Source organism: Somniosus microcephalus, chromosome 11, assembly GCF_052327205.1.
Source record: "Somniosus microcephalus isolate GS21.2 chromosome 11, FLI_Smic_1.0, whole genome shotgun sequence".
In the NCBI taxonomy this organism is placed as follows: Eukaryota; Metazoa; Chordata; class Chondrichthyes; order Squaliformes; family Somniosidae; genus Somniosus; species Somniosus microcephalus.
The window spans coordinates 7,387,999-7,410,618 of record NC_140997.1 but is presented as its reverse complement, the minus strand read 5'-3'; the positions used below and the strand labels follow the sequence as shown (position 1 = coordinate 7,410,618).

The 22,620-nt window shown below is 49.9% G+C and overlaps 1 protein-coding gene across 3 annotated transcripts in view; it reads right to left on the bottom strand.

Annotated features, from left to right (window-relative positions):
* vap (vascular associated protein) overlaps positions 1–16,946 on the bottom strand; it is a 59,331-nt gene extending 42,385 nt beyond the window's left edge. For all 3 annotated transcript variants that reach the window (XM_086000092.1, XM_086000094.1, XM_086000095.1), the window contains exons 1-2: positions 16,604–16,946; positions 9,138–9,521 (exon numbers count right to left, since the gene is read on the bottom strand). In XM_086000092.1, coding sequence (XP_085856218.1) covers positions 9,138–9,521; positions 16,604–16,646 — 427 coding nt within the window. In that variant the 5' untranslated portion in view covers positions 16,647–16,946. The remainder of the gene's footprint in view (positions 1–9,137; positions 9,522–16,603) is intronic.
* Positions 16,947–22,620: the final 5,674 nt, after the last annotated feature.

Sequence of the window (22,620 nt, the reverse complement as noted above, 5' to 3'; positions counted from 1 at the left end):
TTTTAATAACGCTCAAGCGGCATCGCTCCCTCATCACTTACACCAGCTTCACTTTTTGATTGACAGATCAATTAACAGCAACACCCACGTACCAGACAGTGACAGAGCCAGACACACAGACAGAAACAGAAACACACAGAGCCAGACAGACAGAGCCAGACACACAGTCAGACAGACAGAGCCAGACACACAGACAGAAACAGAAACACACAGAGCCAGACAGACAGAGCCAGACACACAGTCAGACAGACAGAGCCAGACACACAGACAGAAACAGAAACACACAGAGCCAGACAGACAGAGCCAGACACACAGTCAGACAGACAGAGCCAGACAGACAGAGCCAGACACACAGACAGAAACACAGAGTCAGACAGTCAGAGCCAGACACACAGACAGAAACACACAGAGTCAGACAGTCAGAGCCAGACACACAGACAGAAACAGAAACACACAGAGCCAGACAGACAGAGCCAGACACACAGTCAGACAGACAGAGCCAGACAGACAGAGCCAGACACACAGACAGAAACAGAAACACACAGAGCCAGACAGACAGAGCCAGACACACAGTCAGACAGACAGAGCCAGACAGACAGAGCCAGACACACAGACAGAAACAGAAACAGAGTCAGACAGACAGAGCCAGACACACAGACAGAAACAGAAACACACAGAGCCAGACAGACAGAGCCAGACAGACAGAGCCAGACACACAGACAGAAACAGAAACACACAGAGCCAGACAGACAGAGCCAGACACACAGTCAGACAGACAGAGCCAGACACACAGTCAGACAGAGCCAGACACACAGTCAGACAGACAGAGTCAGACAGACAGAGCCAGACACACAGACAGAGCCAGACACACAGACAGAGTCAGACAGACAGAGCCAGACACACAGACAGAGCCAGACACACAGAGCCAGACACACAGACAGAGTCAGACAGACAGAGCCAGACACACAGACAGAGCCAGACACACAGAGCCAGACACACAGACAGAGTCAGACAGTCAGAGCCAGACACACAGACAGAAACAGAAACACACAGAGCCAGACAGACAGAGCCAGACAGACAGAGCCAGACACACAGACAGAAACAGAAACACACAGAGCCAGACAGACAGAGCCAGACAGACAGAGCCAGACACACAGACAGAAACACACAGAGCCAGTCAGAGCCAGACACACAGACAGAAACAGAAACACACAGAGCCAGACAGACAGAGCCAGACACACAGTCAGACAGACAGAGCCAGACAGTCAGAGCCAGACACACAGACAGAAACACACAGAGTCAGACAGTCAGAGCCAGACAGACAGACAGAAACAGAAACAGAGTCAGACAGACAGAGCCAGACACAGTCAGACAGACAGAGCCAGACACACAGACAGAGCCAGACACACAGACAGAGCCAGACACACAGACAGAAACAGAAACAGAGTCAGACAGACAGAGCCAGACACACAGACAGAAACAGAAACACACAGAGCCAGACAGACAGAGCCAGACACACAGTCAGACAGACAGAGCCAGACACACAGTCAGACAGAGCCAGACACACAGACAGAGTCAGACAGACAGAGCCAGACACACAGACAGAGCCAGACACACAGAGCCAGACACACAGACAGAGCCAGACAGACAGAGCCAGACACACAGACAGAGCCAGACACACAGAGCCAGACACACAGACAGAGCCAGACAGACAGAGCCAGACACACAGACAGAAACAGAAACACACAGAGCCAGACAGACAGAGCCAGACACACAGTCAGACAGACAGAGCCAGACAGTCAGAGCCAGACAGACAGACAGAAACAGAAACACACAGAGCCAGACAGACAGAGCCAGACACACAGTCAGACAGACAGAGCCAGACAGTCAGAGCCAGACAGACAGACAGAAACAGAAACAGAGTCAGACAGACAGAGCCAGACACAGTCAGACAGAGCCAGACACACAGACAGAGCCAGACACACAGAGCCAGACACACAGACAGAGCCAGACAGACAGAGCCAGACACACAGACAGAAACAGAAACACACAGAGCCAGACAGACAGAGCCAGACACACAGTCAGACAGACAGAGCCAGACAGTCAGAGCCAGACAGACAGACAGAAACAGAAACACACAGAGCCAGACAGACAGAGCCAGACACACAGACAGAAACAGAAACACACAGAGCCAGACAGACAGAGCCAGACACACAGTCAGACAGACAGAGCCAGACAGTCAGAGCCAGACAGACAGACAGAAACAGAAACAGAGTCAGACAGACAGAGCCAGACACAGTCAGACAGAGCCAGACACACAGACAGAGCCAGACACACAGACAGAAACAGAAACACACAGAGCCAGACAGACAGAGCCAGACACACAGACAGAGCCAGACACACAGACAGAGCCAGACACACAGACAGAAACAGAAACACACAGAGCCAGACAGACAGAGCCAGACACACAGACAGAAACAGAAACACACAGAGCCAGACAGACAGAGCCAGACAGACAGAGCCAGACACACAGACAGAAACACAGAGTCAGACAGTCAGAGCCAGACAGACAGACAGAAACAGAAACAGAGCCAGACACACAGAGCCAGACACACAGACAGAGCCAGACAGACAGAGTCAGACACACAGACAGAGCCAGACACACAGACAGAGCCAGACACACAGAGCCAGACACACAGAGCCAGACACACAGACAGAAACAGAAACACACAGAGTCAGACAGACAGACAGAGTCAGACAGACAGACAGAGTCAGACAGACAGACAGAGTCAGACACACAGACAGAGTCAGACAGACAGAGCCAGACAGACAGAGAGTCAGACAGACAGACAGAGTCAGACACACAGACAGAGTCAGACAGACAGACAGAGTCAGACAGACAGACAGAGTCAGACACACAGAGCCAGACACACAGAGCCAGACACACAGACAGAAACAGAAACACACAGAGTCAGACAGACAGACAGAGTCAGACAGACAGACAGAGTCAGACAGACAGACAGAGTCAGACACACAGACAGAGTCAGACAGACAGAGCCAGACAGACAGAGAGCCAGACAGACAGACAGAGTCAGACACACAGACAGAGTCAGACAGACAGACAGAGTCAGACAGACAGACAGAGTCAGACAGACAGAGTCAGACAGACAGACAGAGTCAGACAGACAGACAGAGTCAGACAGACAGACAGAGTCAGACAGACAGAGCCAGACAGACAGAGAGTCAGACAGACAGACAGAGTCAGACAGACAGAGACAGACAGACAGAGTCAGACAGACAGACAGAGTCAGACAGACAGACAGAGTCAGACACACAGACAGAGTCAGACAGACAGACAGAGTCAGACAGACAGACAGAGTCAGACACACAGACAGAGTCAGACAGACAGACAGAGTCAGACAGACAGACAGAGTCAGACAGACAGACAGAGTCAGACAGACAGAGTCAGACACACAGACAGAGTCAGACAGACAGAGTCAGACAGACAGACAGAGTCAGACAGACAGAGTCAGACAGACAGAGTCAGACAGACAGACAGAGTCAGACAGACAGACAGAGTCAGACAGACAGACAGAGAGTCAGACAGACAGACAGAGTCAGACAGACAGACAGAGTCAGACAGACAGACAGAGTCAGACAGACAGAGTCAGACAGACAGACAGTCAGACAGACAGACAGAGTCAGACAGACAGACAGAGTCAGACACACAGACAGAGTCAGACAGACACAGAGTCAGACACACAGACAGAGTCAGACAGACAGACAGAGTCAGACAGACAGAGCCAGACAGACAGAGAGTCAGACAGACAGACAGAGTCAGACAGACAGAGCCAGACACAGAGTCAGACAGACAGACAGAGTCAGACAGACAGAGTCAGACAGACAGACAGAGTCAGACAGACAGACAGAGTCAGACAGACAGACAGAGTCAGACAGACAGACAGAGTCAGACAGACAGACAGAGTCAGACACACAGACAGAGTCAGACAGACAGACAGAGTCAGACAGACAGAGAGTCAGACAGACAGACAGAGTCAGACAGACAGAGCCAGACACACAGAGTCAGACAGACAGACAGACAGAGTCAGACAGACAGACAGACAGCCACTCACACAACAACAACTTGCATTTATATAGCGCCTTTAACGTAGTAAAACGTCCCAAGACACTTCACAGGAGCGATTATCAAACAAAATTTGACACCGAGCCACATAAGGAGATATTAGGGCAGGTGACCAAAAGCTTGGTCAAAGAGGTCGGTTTTAAGGAGCGTCTTAAAGGAGGAGAGAGAGGCGGAGAGGTTTAGGGAGGGAATTCCAGAGCTTAGGGCCTCGACAGCTGAAGGCACGGCCGCCAATGATGGAGCGATTATAATGGAAGATAGACAAGAGGCCAGAATTAGAGGAGTTCAGGGATCTGGGGTGGGGGTTGTACGGCTGGAGGAGGTTACAGCGACAGAGAGGGGCTCACATACATATGTACATACAGAGTCAGACACACAGATATAATCATAGAATGGTTACAGCACAGGAGGAGGCCATTCGGCCCGTCGAGCCCGTGCCAGCTCTCTGCAAGAGCACTTCAGCCAGTCCCACTCCCCCGCCCTTTCCCCGGAGACCTGCAATTTTTTTCCTTGATATAATTATCCAACTCCCTTTTGAAAGCCACGATTGAGTCTGCCTCCACCACCCTTTCAGGCAGTGCATTTCCAGATCCTAACCATTCACTGCGTAAAAAAGTTTTTCCTCATGTCGCCTTTGGTTCTTCTGCCAATCACCTTAAATCAGTGTCCTCTGGTTCTCGACCCTTCTGCCAATGGGAACAGTTTCTCTCTCTCTACTCTGTCCAGACCCCTCATGATTTTGAACACCTCGATCAAATCTCCTCTCAATCTTCTCTGCTCCAAGGAGAACAACCCCAGTTTCTCCAGTCTGTCAAAGTAACTGAAGACCCTCATCCCTGGGACCATTCTCATAAAACTTTTCTGCATCCTCTCTAAGGCCTTCACATCCTTCCTAAAGTGCGGTGCCCAGAATTGTGTACAATACTCCAGTTGTGACCAAACCAGTATTTTATAAAGTTTCATCATAACTTCTGTGAGAGTTTTTTGAAATTATTACTAGCAGAATAGATAAGGGGGAACCAGTGGATGTGGTGTATTTGGATTTTCAGAAGACATTCGATAAGGTGCCACACGAGGTTATTAAACAAAATTAGGGCTCATGGGATTGGGGGTAATATACTAGCATGGATTGAGGATTGGTGAACGGACAGAAAACAGAGAGTAGGAATAAACGGGTCATTTTCGGGTTGGCAGGCTGTAACTAGTGGGGTACCGCGAGGATCAGTGCTTGGGCCTCAGCTATTCACAATCTACATCAATGATTTGGATGATGGGACCGAGTGTAATATATCCAAGTTTGCTGATGATACAAAGCTGGGTGGGAATGTAAGTTGTGAGGAGAATGCAAAGAGGCTTCAAGGGGATATAGACAGGATAAGTGAGTGAACTAAGAAAAGAATATATATAAACAATGCGAATGTATATTTATACACTCAGGGATATACCTGTTTATACACTGTATGAATAGAACTGCGTTTATGTGCTAAACCATAAATGTATTTTGATGCTTTGGCAACATAAGATGTAACTTATCATGCCAATAAAGCGATTTGAATTGTGAGTGGGCAAGAACATGGCAAATGGAATATAATGTGGAGAAATGTGAAGTTATCCACTTTGGTCGGAAAAATAGAAAAGCAGAGTATTTTTTAAATGGTGAGAGATTGGGAAATGTTGGTGTTCAGAGGGACCTGGGTGTCCTTGTAACTGAATTGCTGAAAGTTAACATGCAGGTACAGCAAGCAATTAGGAAAGTAAATGGTATGTTGGCCTTTATTACAAGAGGATTTGAGTATAAGAGTAAAGACGTCTTACTGCAATTATATAGGGCCCTGGTGAGACCACACCTGGAGTATTGTGTATAGTTTTGGTGTCCTTACCGAAGGAAGGATATACTTGCCATAGAGGGAGTGCAGCGAAGGTTCACCAGACTGGTTCCTGGGATGGGGGGATTGTCCTATGAGGAGAGATTGAGTAGACTAGGCCTATATTTGCTACAGTTTAGAAGAATGAGAGGTGATCTCATTGAAACATACAAATTTCTTACTGGGCTTGACAGGGTAGATGCAGGGAGGATGTTTTCCCCTGGGTGGGGAGTCTAGAACCGGGGTCACAGTCTCAGAATAAGGGGTCGGCCATTTAGGACTGAGATGAGAAATTTCTTCACTCAGAGGGTGGTGAATCTTTGGAATTCTCTACCCCAGAGGGCTGTGGAGGCTCAGTCGTTGAGTACATTCAAGATGTATTCATGAGTATATTCATGGCCTTCTTTGACCTCACAAAGGCCTTTGACACTGTCAACCATGAGGGATTATGGAGTGTCCTCCTCAAATTCAGCTACCGTCAAAAGTTTGTCACCATCCTCCGCCTGCTTCACGACGACATGCAAGCCGTGATCCTGACCAACGGTTCCACCACAGACCCAATTCACGTACGGACCAGGGTCAAGCGAGGCTGTGTCATCGCACCAACGCTCTTCTCAATCTTCCTTGCTGCAATGCTCCATCTCACCCTCAGTAAGCTCCCCGCTGGAGTGGAGGTAATTTACAGAACAAACGGGAAACTGTTCAACCTCCATCGCCTCCAATCCAGATCCAAGGTCGTCCCATCCTCTGTTGTCAAATTACAGTATGCAGACGATGCTTGCGTCTGCGCTCACTCGGAGGTCGAACTCCAAAACATCGGCAACACCTTCACCGAAGCATACGAGAGCATGGGCCTTACACTAAACATCCGTAAGACAAAGGTCCTCTACCAACCTGCCCCCGCCACACAGTACTGCCCCCCGATTATCAAAATCCACGACGAGGCCTTGGACAATGTGGACCACTTTCCATACATAGAAACATAGAAGATAGGAGCAGGAGTAGGCCATTCGGCCCCTCGAGCCTGCTCCGCCATTCAATGAGATCATGGCTGATCATCCAAATTCAGTACCCTGTCCCTGCTTTCTCCCCATATCCCTTGATCCCTTTAGCCTTAAGAAAAATATCCAACTCCTTCTTGAATATATTTAATGAATTGGCCTCTACTGCCTTCTGTGGTAGAGAATTCCACAGGTTCACCACTCTCTGGGTGAAGAAATTCCTCCTCATCTCTGTCCTAAATGGCTTACCCCTTATCCTCGGGAGCCTACTGTCAACAAGAGCAGACGTCGATGATGAAGTCCAACACCGCCTTCAGTGCGCCAGTGCAGCCTTCGGTCGCCTGAGGAAGAGAGTGTTTGAAGACCAGGACCTCAAACCCGGCACTGAGCTCATGGTCTACAGAGCAGTACTGATAACTGCCCTCCTGTATGCTTCAGAGACATGGACCATGTACAGCAGGCACCTCAAAGCACTGGAGAGGTACCACCAACGCTGCCTCCGCAAGATCCTGCAAATCCATTGGCAGGATAGGCGCACCAACGTCAGTGTTCTCGCTCAGGCCAACATCCCCAGCATCGACGCTTTGACCACGCTCGATCAGCTCCGATGGATGGGCCACATTGTCCGCATGCCCAATACGAGAGTCCCAAAGCAAGTGCTCTACTCGGAGCTCCGACACAGCAAGAGAGCCCCAGGTGGGCAGAGGAAATGCTTTAAGGACACCCTCAAAGCCTCCTTGAAAAAGTGCAACATCCCCACCGACACCTGGGAATCCCTGGCCCAAGACCGCACAAAGTGGAGGAGAAGCATCCGGGAAGGCGCCGAACACCTCGAGTCTCTTCGCCGGGAGCAAGCGGAAGCCAAGCGCAGGCAGCGCAAGGAGCGCACGTCAACCCAAGCACCCCACCCACCCGCCCCTTCAACCACCGTCTGCCCCACCTGTGACAGGGACTGTAGGTCCCGCATTGGACTCATCAGTCACCTGAGAACTCATTTTTAATGTGGAAGCAAATCATCCTCGGTTCCGAGGGACTGCCTAAGAAGAAGATATTTAAGACAGAGATCGATAGAATTTTGGATATTAAGCGAATCGAGGGATATGGGGATAGAGCAGGAAAGTGGAGATTAGGTAAAAGATCAGCCATGATCTCATTGAATGGCGGAGCAGGCTCGATGGGCCGAATGGCCTCCTCCTGCTCCTGTTTCTTATGTTCTTATGTTCCTTGCTTTTGTACTCTGTGCCTCTATTTATGAAGCCCAGGATCCCATATGCTTTTTTATCCGCTTTCTCAACCTGCCCTGCCACCTTCAATGATTTGTGCACATATACCCCCAGGCCTCTCTGTTCATGCACTCCTTTAGGATTGTACCCTTTAGTTTATATTCCCTCTCCTCATTCTTCCTACCAAAATGTATCACTTCACACTTTTCTGTGTTAAATTTCATCTGCCACGTGTCCACCCATTCCACCAGCCTGTCTATGTCTTCTTGAAGTCTATCACTCTCCTCCTCACTGTTCACTATACTTCCAAGTTTTGTGTCATCTGAAAATTTTGAAATTGTGCCCTGTACACCCAAGTCCAAGTCATTAATATGGTCCTAGTACCAACCCCTGGGGAACACCACTTCCTCCAGTCCGAAAAACAACCGTTCACCACTACTCTCTGTTTCCTGTCACTTAGCCAATTCCGTATCCATGCTGCCACTGTCCCTTTTATTCCATGGGCTTCAACTTTGCTGGCGAGCCTATTATGTGGCACTTTAACAAACGCCTTTTGGAAATCCATGTACACCACGTCAACTGCATTGCCCTCATCAACCCTCTCTGTTACCTCATCAAAAAATTCAATAGAGATACAGAAACACATACACAGTCAGTCAGATATACACACAAATATATGCACACACGCAGACAAAGAGTCAGTCACACAATCACACGCACATATAAATGGACACATAAAAGACACACACACACACACACACACACACACACACGGAGACCCCCACAGTTAATGCAGACAGGCATATATCCACACACAGACTCACACACCCACTCACTGTAGAAAGGGCTGTAAACATTTCCCAATGCCTGCAGTCCTCGTGTAGTTCAATGTATCACAACTCACCCGAGTACCGCAGAGAAAATCCTTGCTTCATGCCAGAGGCCGCTGCTCGTAGGGTGATGACACCCGGCCCATTCCCTCGGATCACGAGCTTCCTGCCAACCTCGGGAATGCTCTGGAACAGGCCGCAGAATCGTCTTTCCTTCTGTGTCACCCCCAGTTTGATGGCCAGGTAAGCTGAGCTGCAGCTGGAGTCTGTCCAGGACCCCGTCTGGTAGGAGATAATCTCCAACTCAACACTCTCTGAAAAGGGCACTTGCAGAATCCAGGAGCAACTGTTCCCATTGGCGGAGTCAGTCACCAGCAGGGAATATCGTAGGATTCTATGGGTGACACTGGGCATCAGAACACCACCACAGTCCGGGTGAGTCGTAGCGAGCAGAAATCCTGCAGGATACAGATCCCAATTAAAGACATGACTTGTTTCAGAAGTTTGAATTCTCTGTATTATTAAAATTCTCATCCTTGTTTTCAAATCCCTCCGTGGCCTCACCCCTCCCTATCTCTGTAACCTCCTCCAGCCCCACAACCCCCCCGAGATATCTGCGCTCCTCTAATTCTGCCCTCTTGAGCATCCCTGATTATAATCGCTCCACCATTGGTGGCCGTGCCTTCTGTTGCCTCGGCCCTAAGCTCTGGAATTCCCTCCCTAAACCTCTCCGCCTCTCCCCCTCTCTTTAAAGCGCTCCTTAAAACCGACCTCTTTCACCTGTTCTAATATCTCCTTATGTGGCTTGGTGTCAATTTTTGTCTGATAATCCCTCCTGTGAAGCGCCTTGGGGCGTTTTACTACGTTTAAGGTGCTATATAAATACAAGTTGTTGTATCTTTATTTACTCCTATTCCCCCACTCTCCTCCCCTCCCAAAGGCACCGACTCTCGCCAAGTCACCGCTCCCCAGCTGCCCGTCTATACCTCACCCACAACTCGGGCGTCAGCCGAGACCAAGAGGGTCAGCAACAAGAAAAGTCTAATCCCGCACACAAAGAGAAAAGAAAGACTCTCATTTCTACAGCGCCTTTCGCAACCTCAGGACGTCCCAAAGCGCTTTACAGCCAATGAAGTACTTTTGAAGTGTAGTCACTGTTTTAATGTAGGAAACGCGGCAGACAATTTGCGCACAGCAAGATCCCACAAACAGCAATGTGATAATGACCAGATCATCTGTTTTTGTGATGTTGGTCGAAGGATAAATATTGGCCAGTCCTGTTATACACACACAGTCAGTGCTGGGACACTCAGTCCTGTTACACACGCACACAGTCAGTGCTGGGACACTCAGTCCTGTTACACACAGAGTCAGTGCTGGGACACTCAGTCCTGTTACACACACAGTCAGTGCTGGGACACTCAGTCCTGTTACACACACGGTCAGTGCTGGGACACTCAGTCCTGTTACACACACAGTCAGTGCTGGGACTCTCAGTCCTGTTACACACACGGCCAGTGCTGGGACACTCAGTCCTGTTACACACACGGCCAGTGCTGGGACACTCAGTCCTGTTATACACACACAGTCTGTGCTGGGACACTCAGTCCTGTTACACACACAGTCAGTGCTGGGACACTCAGTCCTGTTATACACACACAGTCTGTGCTGGGACACTCAGTCCTGTTATACACACAGTCAGTGCTGGGACACTCAGTCCTGTTACACACACGGCCAGTGCTGGGACACTCAGTCCTGTTATACACACACAGTCTGTGCTGGGACACTCAGTCCTGTTATACACACAGTCAGTGCTGGGACACTCAGTCCTGTTACACACACAGTCAGTGCTGGGACACTCAGTCCTGTTATACACACACAGTCAGTGCTGGGACACTCAGTCCTGTTACACACACAGTCAGTGCTGGGACACTCAGTCCTGTTACACACACAGTCAGTGCTGGGACACTCAGTCCTGTTATACACACAGTCAGTGCTGGGACACTCAGTCCTGTAACACACACACAGTCAGTGCTGGGACACTCAGTCCTGTTACTCGCACAGTCAGTGCTGAGACACTCAGTCCTGTCACACACACACACACAGTCAGTGCTGGGACAGTCAGTCCTGTTATACACACAGTCAGTGCTGGGACACTCAGTCCTGTAACACACACACAGTCAGTGCTGGGACACTCAGTCCTGTTACTCGCACAGTCAGTGCTGAGACACTCAGTCCTGTTACACACACACAGTCAGTGCTGGGACAGTCAGTCCTGTTATACACACAGTCAGTGCTGGGACACTCAGTCCTGTTATACACACAGTCAGTGCTGGGACACTCAGTCCTGTTACACACAGTCAGTGCTGGGACACTCAGTCCTGTTACACACACAGTCAGTGCTGGGACACTCAGTCCTGTAACACACACAGTCAATGCTGGGACACTCAGTCCTGTTACACACACAGTCAATGCTGGGACACTCAGTCCTGTTACACACAGTCAGTGCTGGGACACTCAGTCCTGTTACACACACAGTCAGTGCTGGGACACTCAGTCCTGTTACACACACAGTCAGTGCTGGGACACTCAGTCCTGTTACACACACACACAATCAGTGCTGGGACACTCAGTCCTGTTACACACACAGTCAGTGCTGGGACACCCAGTCCTGTTACTCACACAGTCAATGCTGGGACACTCAGTCCTGTTACACACACAGTCAACGCTGGGACACCCAGTCCTGTTACTCACACAGTCAATGCTGGTGTGATGAAATATTCCATTCATCACTGCCTGTGACTGTGGTTGGTTTCAGGTTTCCCCTCACCATTGTATTGTATATTGGAATGTATGGAATGTGTTGTGTGTAGGGCTCCGCCCATACCTGGCCTCTATGTAAGCCAGCTCAGTCTGGCCTCATATCCAGTACTGCAGAGCTCCAGATGGAAGATACCTCTCTCCACTGCGTGTTATCTTCTAAGTTAATAAAAGCCTTGTTTTGTTCCGCTAACATCGAGTCTCGGGATTATTGAGGCACATCAATTTTATTAACTTATTTTTCAACACAATGGATCAACTCCTGAAACCCGAACGTTTGGATTTGGATCAGCACGCTTCGGACACTGGTTTATGTGTATGGAATTCTTCCTGGACAATTCCGCAGCCATCAAAGACGCTACGGACGCTGCGAGTATGAAACTCGGAATTCTGCGGAATTGGGTAAGCCACCAGGTTTACCCCCTCATCCAAGACGCCGACACGTACCTGGCCGCCTGCGACATCTTAAAGGCACATTACCAGCAGCCTACGAATGAGGTGTATGCTAGGCATCTGCTCGCCACTCGCGCACAGCGACCTGGGGAATCGGTGGAGGAGTTCCTAGGCACCCTGAAAATGCTTGGCAAAGACTGCAAGTGCCGAGATGTAAAAGCCGCAGTGTACACCAACGAGCTTGTTCGCGATGCCTTTATCACAGGCCTCAGCTCCACTTACATCCGGCAAAGACTGCTGGAAAAAACGGGATTGGACCTGAAACAGGCTGCGGACACCGCGCGATCCCTGGATGTGGCCCAGAGAAACTCGGACGCCTACTCTTCAGCCCGCGCCGTCCACGCCGCCACGTGTGCACCAAGGGTGCCGCCATCTTGGAAGGCATCTTCCCCGCCCGGCAGCCCGACACCGTCGGGGCCCCGCTCTCCCCCCAGAAGCCCTACGACAGCCGCGACGCATCGGGGACCCAACTGCTACTTCTGCGGGCAGCCAAAGCACACCAGAAACCTGTGCCCGGCGAAAGGCACCACCTGCTTTAAGTGCGGTAAGAAGGGGCACTTCGGGAAGGTGTGCAGAGGGAACCCCGCCGGAAAACCAAAACCCGCCACCGCCGCGTGTGCGCCGTGGGAGCGGCCATCTTGGACGCCATCTTGCCCGACCTCGTGGGGTCCGCCATCTTGTGAGCAGACAGCGTGGACGCCATCTTGTCTCGATCAGGGCCCTACAGTGGCATCGGTCACAGTGGACCAGACCAGGCCCCACCCACTATCCAAATCAATGGTGGACATCGAGGTAAACGGGTGCCGGGTTAAATGTTTAATTGACAGCGGAAGCACGGAGAGTTTTATCCACCCTGAACTGGCACAACAACTCTCCCTAAAGGTGGTCCCTACTCGGGGTACCATCTCTATGGCTGATAAAACCCAGACATCGACCATTCTGGGTTACTGCACGGTACAATTGTCCGTTAACGGGACTGTATACGATAATTTTAAAGTATTAATCATGAAGAATCGATGCGCGAGCGTGATCTTGGGCCTGGATTTCCAGTGCAACCACCAAAGCATCACGCTCAAGTACGGTGGGTCCCAGCCGCCCCTCACAGTGTGCGGCCTGGCTACCCTGAAGGTAAAGCCGCCTTCGCTATTCGCGAACCTTACCCCTAACTGCCGGCCAATAGCGACCAAAAACAGGAGGTACAGCTGGGAGGACAGGCGGTTTATCGCGACCGAGGTAGACAGGCTCCTGAAAGAGCGCATTATTGAACGCAGCAACAGCCCGTGGCGCGCCCAAGTGGTAGTGGTAAGGGGTAGCGAGAAGAAACGGATGGTGATCGACTATAGCCAAACGATCAACAGGTACACCCAACTAGACGCCTACCCGCTACCCTGCATATCAGAAATCGTGAACCAAATCGCCCAATACCGGGTGTTCTCCACCATCGACCTCAAGTCAGCGTACCACCAGCTCCCTATCAGACCAGAGGACCGCCCATACACCGCCTTCGAGGCGAACGGACGCCTCTACCAATTCCTCAGAGTCCCCTTTGGGGTGACGAATGGGGTCTCGGTCTTCCAGAGGGAGATGGATCGCATGGTCGATGACCACCACGTGCAGGCAACCTTCCCCTACCTCGACAACGTCACCATCTGCGGTCACAACCAGCAGGATCACGACTCGAACCTCGAGAGGTTCCTGAAAACCGCACAAAAACTCAACCTCACCTACAACGAGGACAAGTGCGTTTTCAACACCACGCGCCTCTGCATACTAGGCAGCGTGGTGGAGAATGGGGAAATCGGACCAGACCCCGACCGATTGCGCCCCCTACGGGAGCTGCCCCTGCCCAACACTCCCAAAGCCCTGAAAAGGTGCCTGGGGTTATTTTCTTATTATTCCCAATGGGTCCCCAACTACTCCGACAAAGCCCGCCCCCTCTTGAAAGCATCCTCTTTTCCGCTCTCTGCTGAGGCCCACGCCGCCTTCAAAAGCATTAAGCAGGATATTGAGCGGGCCACGCTACAGGCAGTGGACGAGAACACTCCATTTCAAGTGGAAAGTGATGCGTCTGACTTTGCCTTGGCGGCCACCCTCAACCAGGCGGGGCGGCCCGTAGCTTTCTTCTCGAGGACCCTCCAAGGGCCCGAGATCAGACACTCCTCTGTGGAAAAGGAGGCCCAAGCCATTGTGGAGGCAGTGCGCCACTGGCGCCACTACCTAGCCGGCAAACGCTTCACCCTACTTACCGACCAGCGGTCGGTAGCGTTTATGTTCAATAATAAACAGAGGGGGAAGATCAAAAATGATAAGATTCTTAGGTGGCGGATCGAGCTCTCCACCTTCGAGTATGACATCATTTACCGGCCAGGGGCCCTTAACGAATCCCCAGATGCCCTCTCACGAGGGATGTGTGCCAGCGCCACCGGGGATCGGCTACAGACCCTCCACAACGACCTCTGCCACCCAGGGGTCACGCGGCTGTTCCACTTCATAAAGTCCCGCAACTTACCCTACTCGATTGAGGAAGTTCGGTCTCTGACCAGGAACTGCCGCACTTGCGCTGAGTGCAAGCCTCGGTTCTACCACCCTGATAGAGGCCACTTAATCAAAGCTACACGGCCCTTTGAGCGGCTCAGCTTAGATTTCAAGGGCCCCCTCCCGTCCGTCGACCACAATGTTTACTTCCTGAACATTGTGGACGAATACTCCCGGTTCCCATTCGCCTTCCCCTGCCCAGACATGACCAGCGCCACGGTCATTAAATGCCTCAACAGCCTGTTCTGCCTGTTCGGTATGCCGAGCTACATCCACACGGATAGGGGGGCGTCCTTCATGAGTGAAGAGCTACGCCAGTACATGCTGTCCAGGGGTATCGCCACGAGCCGTACCACCAGCTACAACCCCCGGGGTAACGGTCAAGTGGAGCGAGAGAACGGGACAGTATGGAAAGCAGTCACTCTAGCTCTAAGGACCAAAGGCCTCCCTATCTCCTGCTGGCAGGAAGTCCTCTCAGATGTGCTCCATTCGATACGGTCGCTATTGTGTACTGCCATTAATGCCACGCCTCATGAACGAATGTTTAGCTTTCCCCGGAAATCCACCTCAGGCATATCCATGCCGTCATGGCTCTCCACCCCAGGTCCGGTATTCGTGCGAAGGCATGTGAGGGGCCATAAGACGGACCCTCTCGTGGAGCCAGTGCACCTACTCCACGCCAACCCCCAATACGCGTATGTCCGGCACGCCGACAGAAGGGAGGACACCGTGTCAATAAAAGACGTCGCCCCAGCCGGTAACGACAACAACCACGGCAATAGCAGCAACAACGACCACAGCAACTCTTACCCACCCACTACACTTTCATCACCCCCGGAAGAACATCGACCAACGGCACCCCCACCAACTACCCCTTCAACAACCCTGGCGGCACCCCCGGCAGAGACCCAGGAGGCCACCGGGGACACCCAGCCGACACCCGCGACACCACAACAGCCACGTCGGTCGCAGAGGACTACCAAACCCCCGAACAGACTAAATCTATAGAAGGGGTGAATGTGATGAAATATTCCATTCATCACTGCCTGTGACTGTGGTTGGTTTCAGGTTTCCCCTCACCATTGTATTGTATATTGGAATGTATGGAATGTGTTGTGTGTAGGGCTCCGCCCATACCTGGCCTCTATGTAAGCCAGCTCAGTCTGGCCTCATATCCAGTACTGCAGAGCTCCAGATGGAAGATACCTCTCTCCACTGCGTGTTATCTTCTAAGTTAATAAAAGCCTTGTTTTGTTCCGCTAACATCGAGTCTCGGGATTATTGAGGCACATCAGCTGGGACACCCAGTCCTGTTACACACACAGTCAATGCTGGGACACTCAGTCCTGTTACACACACAGTCAGTGCTGGGACACTCGGTCCTGTTACACACACAATCAGTGCTGGGACACTCAGTCCTGTTGCACACACAGTCAATGCTGGGACACCCAGTCCTGTTACTCACACAGTCAATGCTGGGACACCCAGTCCTGTTACTCACACAGTCAGTGCTGGGACACTCAGTCCTGTTACACACACAGTCAATGCTGGGACACCCAGTCCTGTTACACACAAAAAGGTTTCTAGGGACAGTGAGGGGTCCCCCATAAACATGCAATGCCGGATATGCAATATAACAGCTGCATTAAACAGTGCAATACAATCCCAGACAGAACCCCTGTAATCTCCGCTCCGCTCGCTTTCTCTCCCCCCGGTTTCGGAGCTCTCTTACCTGCTTTGCTGAGAAGCAGCAGCCAGTCGGCCCGGGACCACATCGTGCAGCGACTGGCCGGAGCCGCGGGGAGAGAGAGGGCGGCGGGCGGCCCGGGAGCTGCATTTATCGGAGTGAGTGGCTGGGAGGATGGGTCCCCGTTCCGATATCTCAGGCAGCCGGAGAGGATATCCGTCCTTCACCCGGGCAGGGAAATGGGAGAGAGTGGGGAAAGGGAGAGAGAGTGGGGAAAGGGAGAGAGAGAGAGTGGGGAAAGGGAGAGAGAGAGAGAGAGAGAGTGGGGAAAGGGAGAGAGAGAGTGGGGAAAGGGAGAGAGAGAGAGAGTGGGGAAAGGGAGAGAGAGAGAGAGAGAGAGTGGGGAAAGGGAGGGGGAGAGAGAGAGAGAGAGTGGGGAAAGGGGGAGAGAGAGAGAGAGAGAGAGTGGGGAAAGGGAGAGAGAGAGAGAGTGGGGAAAGGGAGAGAGAGTGGGGAAAGGGAGAGAGAGTGGGGAAAGGGAGAGAGAGAGAGTGGGGAAAGGGAGAGAGAGTGGGGAAAGGGAGAGAGAGTGGGGAAAGGGAGAGAGAGTGGGGAAAGGGAGAGAGAGAGAGTGGGGAAAGGGAGAGAGAGAGAGTGGGGAAAGGGAGAGAGAGAGAGAGAGTGGGGAAAGGGAGAGAGAGAAGGGGGGAAAGGGAGAGAGAGAGGGGGGAAAGGGAGAGAGAGAGGGGGGAAAGGGAGAGAGAGAGGGGGGGAAAGGGAGAGAGAGAGGGGGGGAAAGGGAGAGAGAGAGGGGGGGAAAGGGAGAGAGAGAGGGGGGGAAAGGGAGAGAGAGAGGGGGGGAAAGGGAGAGAGAGAGAGAGAGAGGGGGGAAAGGGAGAGAGAGAGAGAGGGGGGAAAGGGAGAGAGAGAGAGAGTGGGGAAAGGGAGAGAGAGAGAGTGGGGAAAGGGAGAGAGAGAGAGAGGGGAAAGGGAGAGAGAGAGTGGGGAAAGGGAGAGAGAGAGAGAGTGGGGAAAGGGGGAGAGAGAGAGAGAGTGGGGAAAGGGAGAGAGAGAGAGTGGGGAAAGGGAGAGAGAGAGAGTGGGGAAAGGGAGAGAGAGAGAGAGGGGAAAGGGAGAGAGAGAGAGAGAGAGTGGGGAAAGGGAGAGAGAGAGAGAGTGGGGAAAGGGAGAGAGAGAGAGAGTGGGGAAAGGGAGAGAGAGAGAGAGTGGGGAAAGGGAGAGAGAGAGAGAGTGGGGAAAGGGAGAGAGGGAGAGAGAGAGAGAGTGGGGGGAGAGAGAGGGGAAAGGGAGGGAGAGAGAGTGGGGAAAGGGAGAGAGAGGGAGAGAGAGTGGGGAAAGGGAGAGAGAGAGAGAGAGAGAGTGGGGAAAGGGAGAGAGAGAGAGAGAGAGTGGGGAAAGGGAGAGAGAGAGAGAGAGGGGAAAGGGAGAGAGAGTGGGGAAAGGGAGAGAGAGAGAGTGGGGAAAGGGAGAGAGAGAGAGAGGGGAAAGGGAGAGAGAGAGAGTGGGGAAAGGGAGAGAGAGAGAGAGAGAGAGTGGGGAAAGGGAAAGGGAGAGAGAGAGAGAGAGAGTGGGGAAAGGGAGAGAGAGAGAGAGAGAGTGGGGAAAGGGAGAGAGAGAGAGAGAGTGGGGAAAGGGAGAGAGGGAGAGAGAGAGAGAGAGAGAGAGTGGGGAAAGGGAGAGAGAGAGAGAGAGTGGGGAAAGGGACTGCTAGGGCGGTGAGCAGGATGGCGGAAAAGGCCAGCAGGGAATTCCCCAAGGCGCGGATCGTGATCTCCACACTACTGCCCAGAAAGGACACCCCAGCCTATATAATCCACAACACCAACAGGGAGATCGACACGAGATGTTCTGTCCTCCCCAACGTCTCCCTGGCCCATCATCCAAACATCAACACAAGGGACCTCTATGACGAAATACATCTACTCAAACAGCGGATGTGGGTCTTCGCAAGAAACCTCATAAACACTGCCAAAAGACGCAGCCCTCCCACCCCCTCTACCATTGGGAGCCCAAACAGGACCACCAATGTCCCCCACCCCCCTATACAAAACCAACAACAGAACCGTGCTTTTATACCTGACCCAAGACCCCCCTCTAGACCACAGACTGTAGACCAAGAACTGAGAAAGATCATGACGATGCTGAACAGCCTGATAGAAAGCCGGAGAAATTATTAATATTGTTATTTATCATTATCATTATTGTTATCTTATCAGTATTATTACTATTATTAGATAGCTATATGTGCATACCTCATGAAATTTATACTAAATCATCATTTAGCATTATAGAAAATAGTGTTTCCACACTCATCCCACAAAATAGGTCCATTTTATTTCGTTTTTTTGAACTATATAAATGCGTTCTTTCCACATAAGCTGCTGGAATATCCAGGGCCTCCGCTCCTCAACTTTTGGGATGAAGAGTACAGACCCTGAATTCCTAAAAGCTGTAAAAGACATTGATATAATTGTGTTAACAGAAACATGGTGCCAAAAGGACGTGCCGACCCACTGTCCTCCAATGTACCATGAAATCATTGTGCCCTCAGTAAAGAACACTAAAACACGCAAGGGCAGAACCTCCGGGGGAATATTGGTGTGGTATAAGGGAGAACTGGACAAACACATCTCACCGGTAAAACAGGGAAAATCACACGTATGGCTAAAACTAGATAAAAATATAGGAATAGCAAAAAAAGATGTTTACTTATGTGCGATCTACATACCTCCAATAGAATCGCCATATTTCGAAGAGGAGTTATTTGATACTCTCCACATGGAAATCAGCCATTTCCAGGCCCAAGGAAAGGTGATAATATGTGGGGACCTAAATGCAAGGACCGGTTGTGAACCTGACTTCATAGACCCACAGGGAAACAACCATGTGTTTGGCCAGACCCCTTTAGATGTCACACCAGCCATCGCAAATCGGAACAACCTTGATCGTGAAATAAATAAAAGCGGTAGGGAGGTAGTGCAACTCTGCCGAGCCTTAGGCCTGTACATAGTTAACGGTAGGTTCAGAGGGGACTCCCTAGGGAGACTCACATACTCCTCAACTCTTGGGTCTAGTGTGGTGGACTGTACAATCACTGACCTGGACCCCTGCGATATCAACGCATTCACTGTCAGGCAGCAATCCCCCCTCTCAGACCATAACCAAATAAATGTGTACCTTAAACTTTCTGCCCAAACTACAGACACAAAAAAGGAACCCAGTAAGCTACATAAAATAAACCAGACATACAGATGGGCCCCAGACAGTGGAGATAAATTCATCACAGCACTAAAGTCACCTGATCTCACAAGTAAAATATCAAAATTTAAAGAAAACCCATACGAGATCACCAGAGATGGTGTAAACATGGCCATAGAGGATATAAATATGATCTTCCATGAGGCAGCTGTAAAAGCCGACCTTGTGAAACAGAAGAGGAAGCGTCACAAAAGACAAAATAAAAATAAGAAATGGTTTGACCACGAATGCAAAAATGCCAGAAAAGACCTGAGAAAAATATCAAACCAAAAGCATCGCCAACCAAACAATCCGGACCTACGTACTAGATACAATGAAACCCTCAAAAGATATAAACACACCATTAGGAACAAAACACAAAACTATACCCACAAAATACTCGAAGAAATTGAAAACTCCACCAATCCAAAACAATTCTGGGAAATGTGGAATAACCTGAGTACAACACAATTGCAAGCATTACCAATCCAAGATGGCGACATCTGGAGAACACATTTTGAAAACCTCTACAAAGACATCCCAATAAACGAAACAAACCCAAGTCAACATCAGGTCACAGAAAAACTCCACACATTAGAAGCAACAATTAAAGACAACCAAAACCCTCCAGACTCCCCAATCACATGGAAAGAACTGGCCACAAAAACAAAATCTCTCCACCTAAAGAAAGCCTGTGGCCCAGACAACATCAAAAATGAAATGCTCAAGTTCAGCACTATGGAGATGCAGGGTGCGGTACTCAAATTATTCAACATCATATTACGTTCAGGCTGTTTTCCCGATATCTGGTGCCAAGGACTAATCTCCCCCATATATAAAAGTGGAAACAAATCAGACCCAAATAACTACTGCGGCATCTGTGTCAACAGTTGTCTAGGGAAGTTATTCTGCAGTATTCTAAATAGTAGATTACTTGATTTTCTTAACAAACATAATATCCTCAGAAAAAACCAAATAGGCTTTCTTCCAAAACACCGCACCGCCGACCATATCTATACCCTTCACACCCTCATTGAAAAACATATACACCAAACAAAAAATGGGAAAATATTCACCTGTTTCATCGACTTCAAGAAAGCCTTTGACTCTATATGGCACGAAGGGCTCTATTATAAACTTCTTCAGTGTGGAATAGGGGGCAAAGTCTATGACCTTATTAAATCAATGTATCTGAAAAACAAATGCGGGGTCAAAATTGGAGACAAACGCACCGATTTCTTCACCCAGAGAAGAGGCGTCCGGCAGGGCTGCAATTTGAGCCCGACCCTGTTCAACATATACATAAATGAATTAGCAGACATGCTGGAGCAAAGCGAGTCACCAGGTCTCCGTCTCCTGGATGGAGAAGTGAAATCCCTGTTCTATGCGGACGACCTGGTTCTGCTGTCTCCCACAGAACAGGGATTACAGCAACAACTAGACCTACTCGACAAATACTGCCAAAATTGGGCTCTAACAGTAAATCTAAAGAAAACCAACATCATGATTTTTCAAAAAAGGCCCAGATGTCAGGAAAACAAATACCAGTTTACCCTCAGTGATACCACTATAGGACACACTATGAGCTACACCTACCTTGGTCTAACTATTACAGCATCAGGGAGCTTCAGCATAGCAGTGAATGCACTAAAAGAAAAAGCCCGAAGAGCCCTATATGCAATAAAAAGAAAATTCTACAACATCCAAATCCCAATCAAAATCTGGCTCAAAATATTTGACAGCATAATCCTGCCCATTGCACTGTACGGTAGTGAAGTATGGGGCCCGCTAAATCACCAAAGCTACACTAAATGGGAAAAACACACAATAGAAGCCCTACATGCAGAATTCTGCCGAAGCATCCTTTGCACCCAAAGAAAAACGCCAACAAATGCATGCAGAGCCGAACTAGGCAGATACCCACTGATAATAAACATCCAAAAACGAGCACTAAACTTCCTAAATCACCTCAAATCTAGCTCCCCAGACACCCTTCATTTCAAAGCCTTTCAGACCCAAGAGCTAAACCCAGAAAAGAGTCCCCTGAGTCAGCTGCTACTGAAACTAAGTACTCAGCTGGACCCTGACCAGCCCCAGACCAACACAGCCGTCCAAACACCAATCCGAGTGAACCAAATCATTAAAAAATGCAAAGAAACCTACCTGGAACATTGGAACAAAATAACTGAAAGCCAAAGCAGATTAGAATGTTACCGGGCCCTCAAAAGAGAATATAAACTGGCAGACTACCTCACGACCATCAGAGACACAAAACAGAGACAGACCCTCACCAGGTACAGACTAAGCGACCACCAACTGGAAATTGAAAAAGGCAGATACAAGAAATCCTGGCAGCCTAGAGACAATAGAATATGCGATCAATGTCTGGTCGGCGAGGTTGAAACAGAGATGCATTTCCTCCTAAAATGCGAAAAATTCAACACATCAAGAAACATATTATTCAACAAGCTAAGCCAAACAACCCCAGATTTCAAGGAATTGGATGACCTGTCAAAATTGAGATTAGTCCTAGGAGAAGGAGACAGACCATACCTTGGGGCCAAATATGTAACAACATGTCACAACCTGAGGACTGTTTAAAATTAAGACTGTTTAAAATTAATATTGAACGTACCAAATTAAGTACAAAGACTGTTTAAAATTAATATTGTTTAAAAGTAATATTGTATGTGCCCAACAAATGTCAAATCGATTGACACCTACAGAATGTTGGAAAACTGTACCTTTTTGCTATGTAAGCTTTGGCAATATGGTTCTCTGTAAACTTTCATGCCAATAAAGCA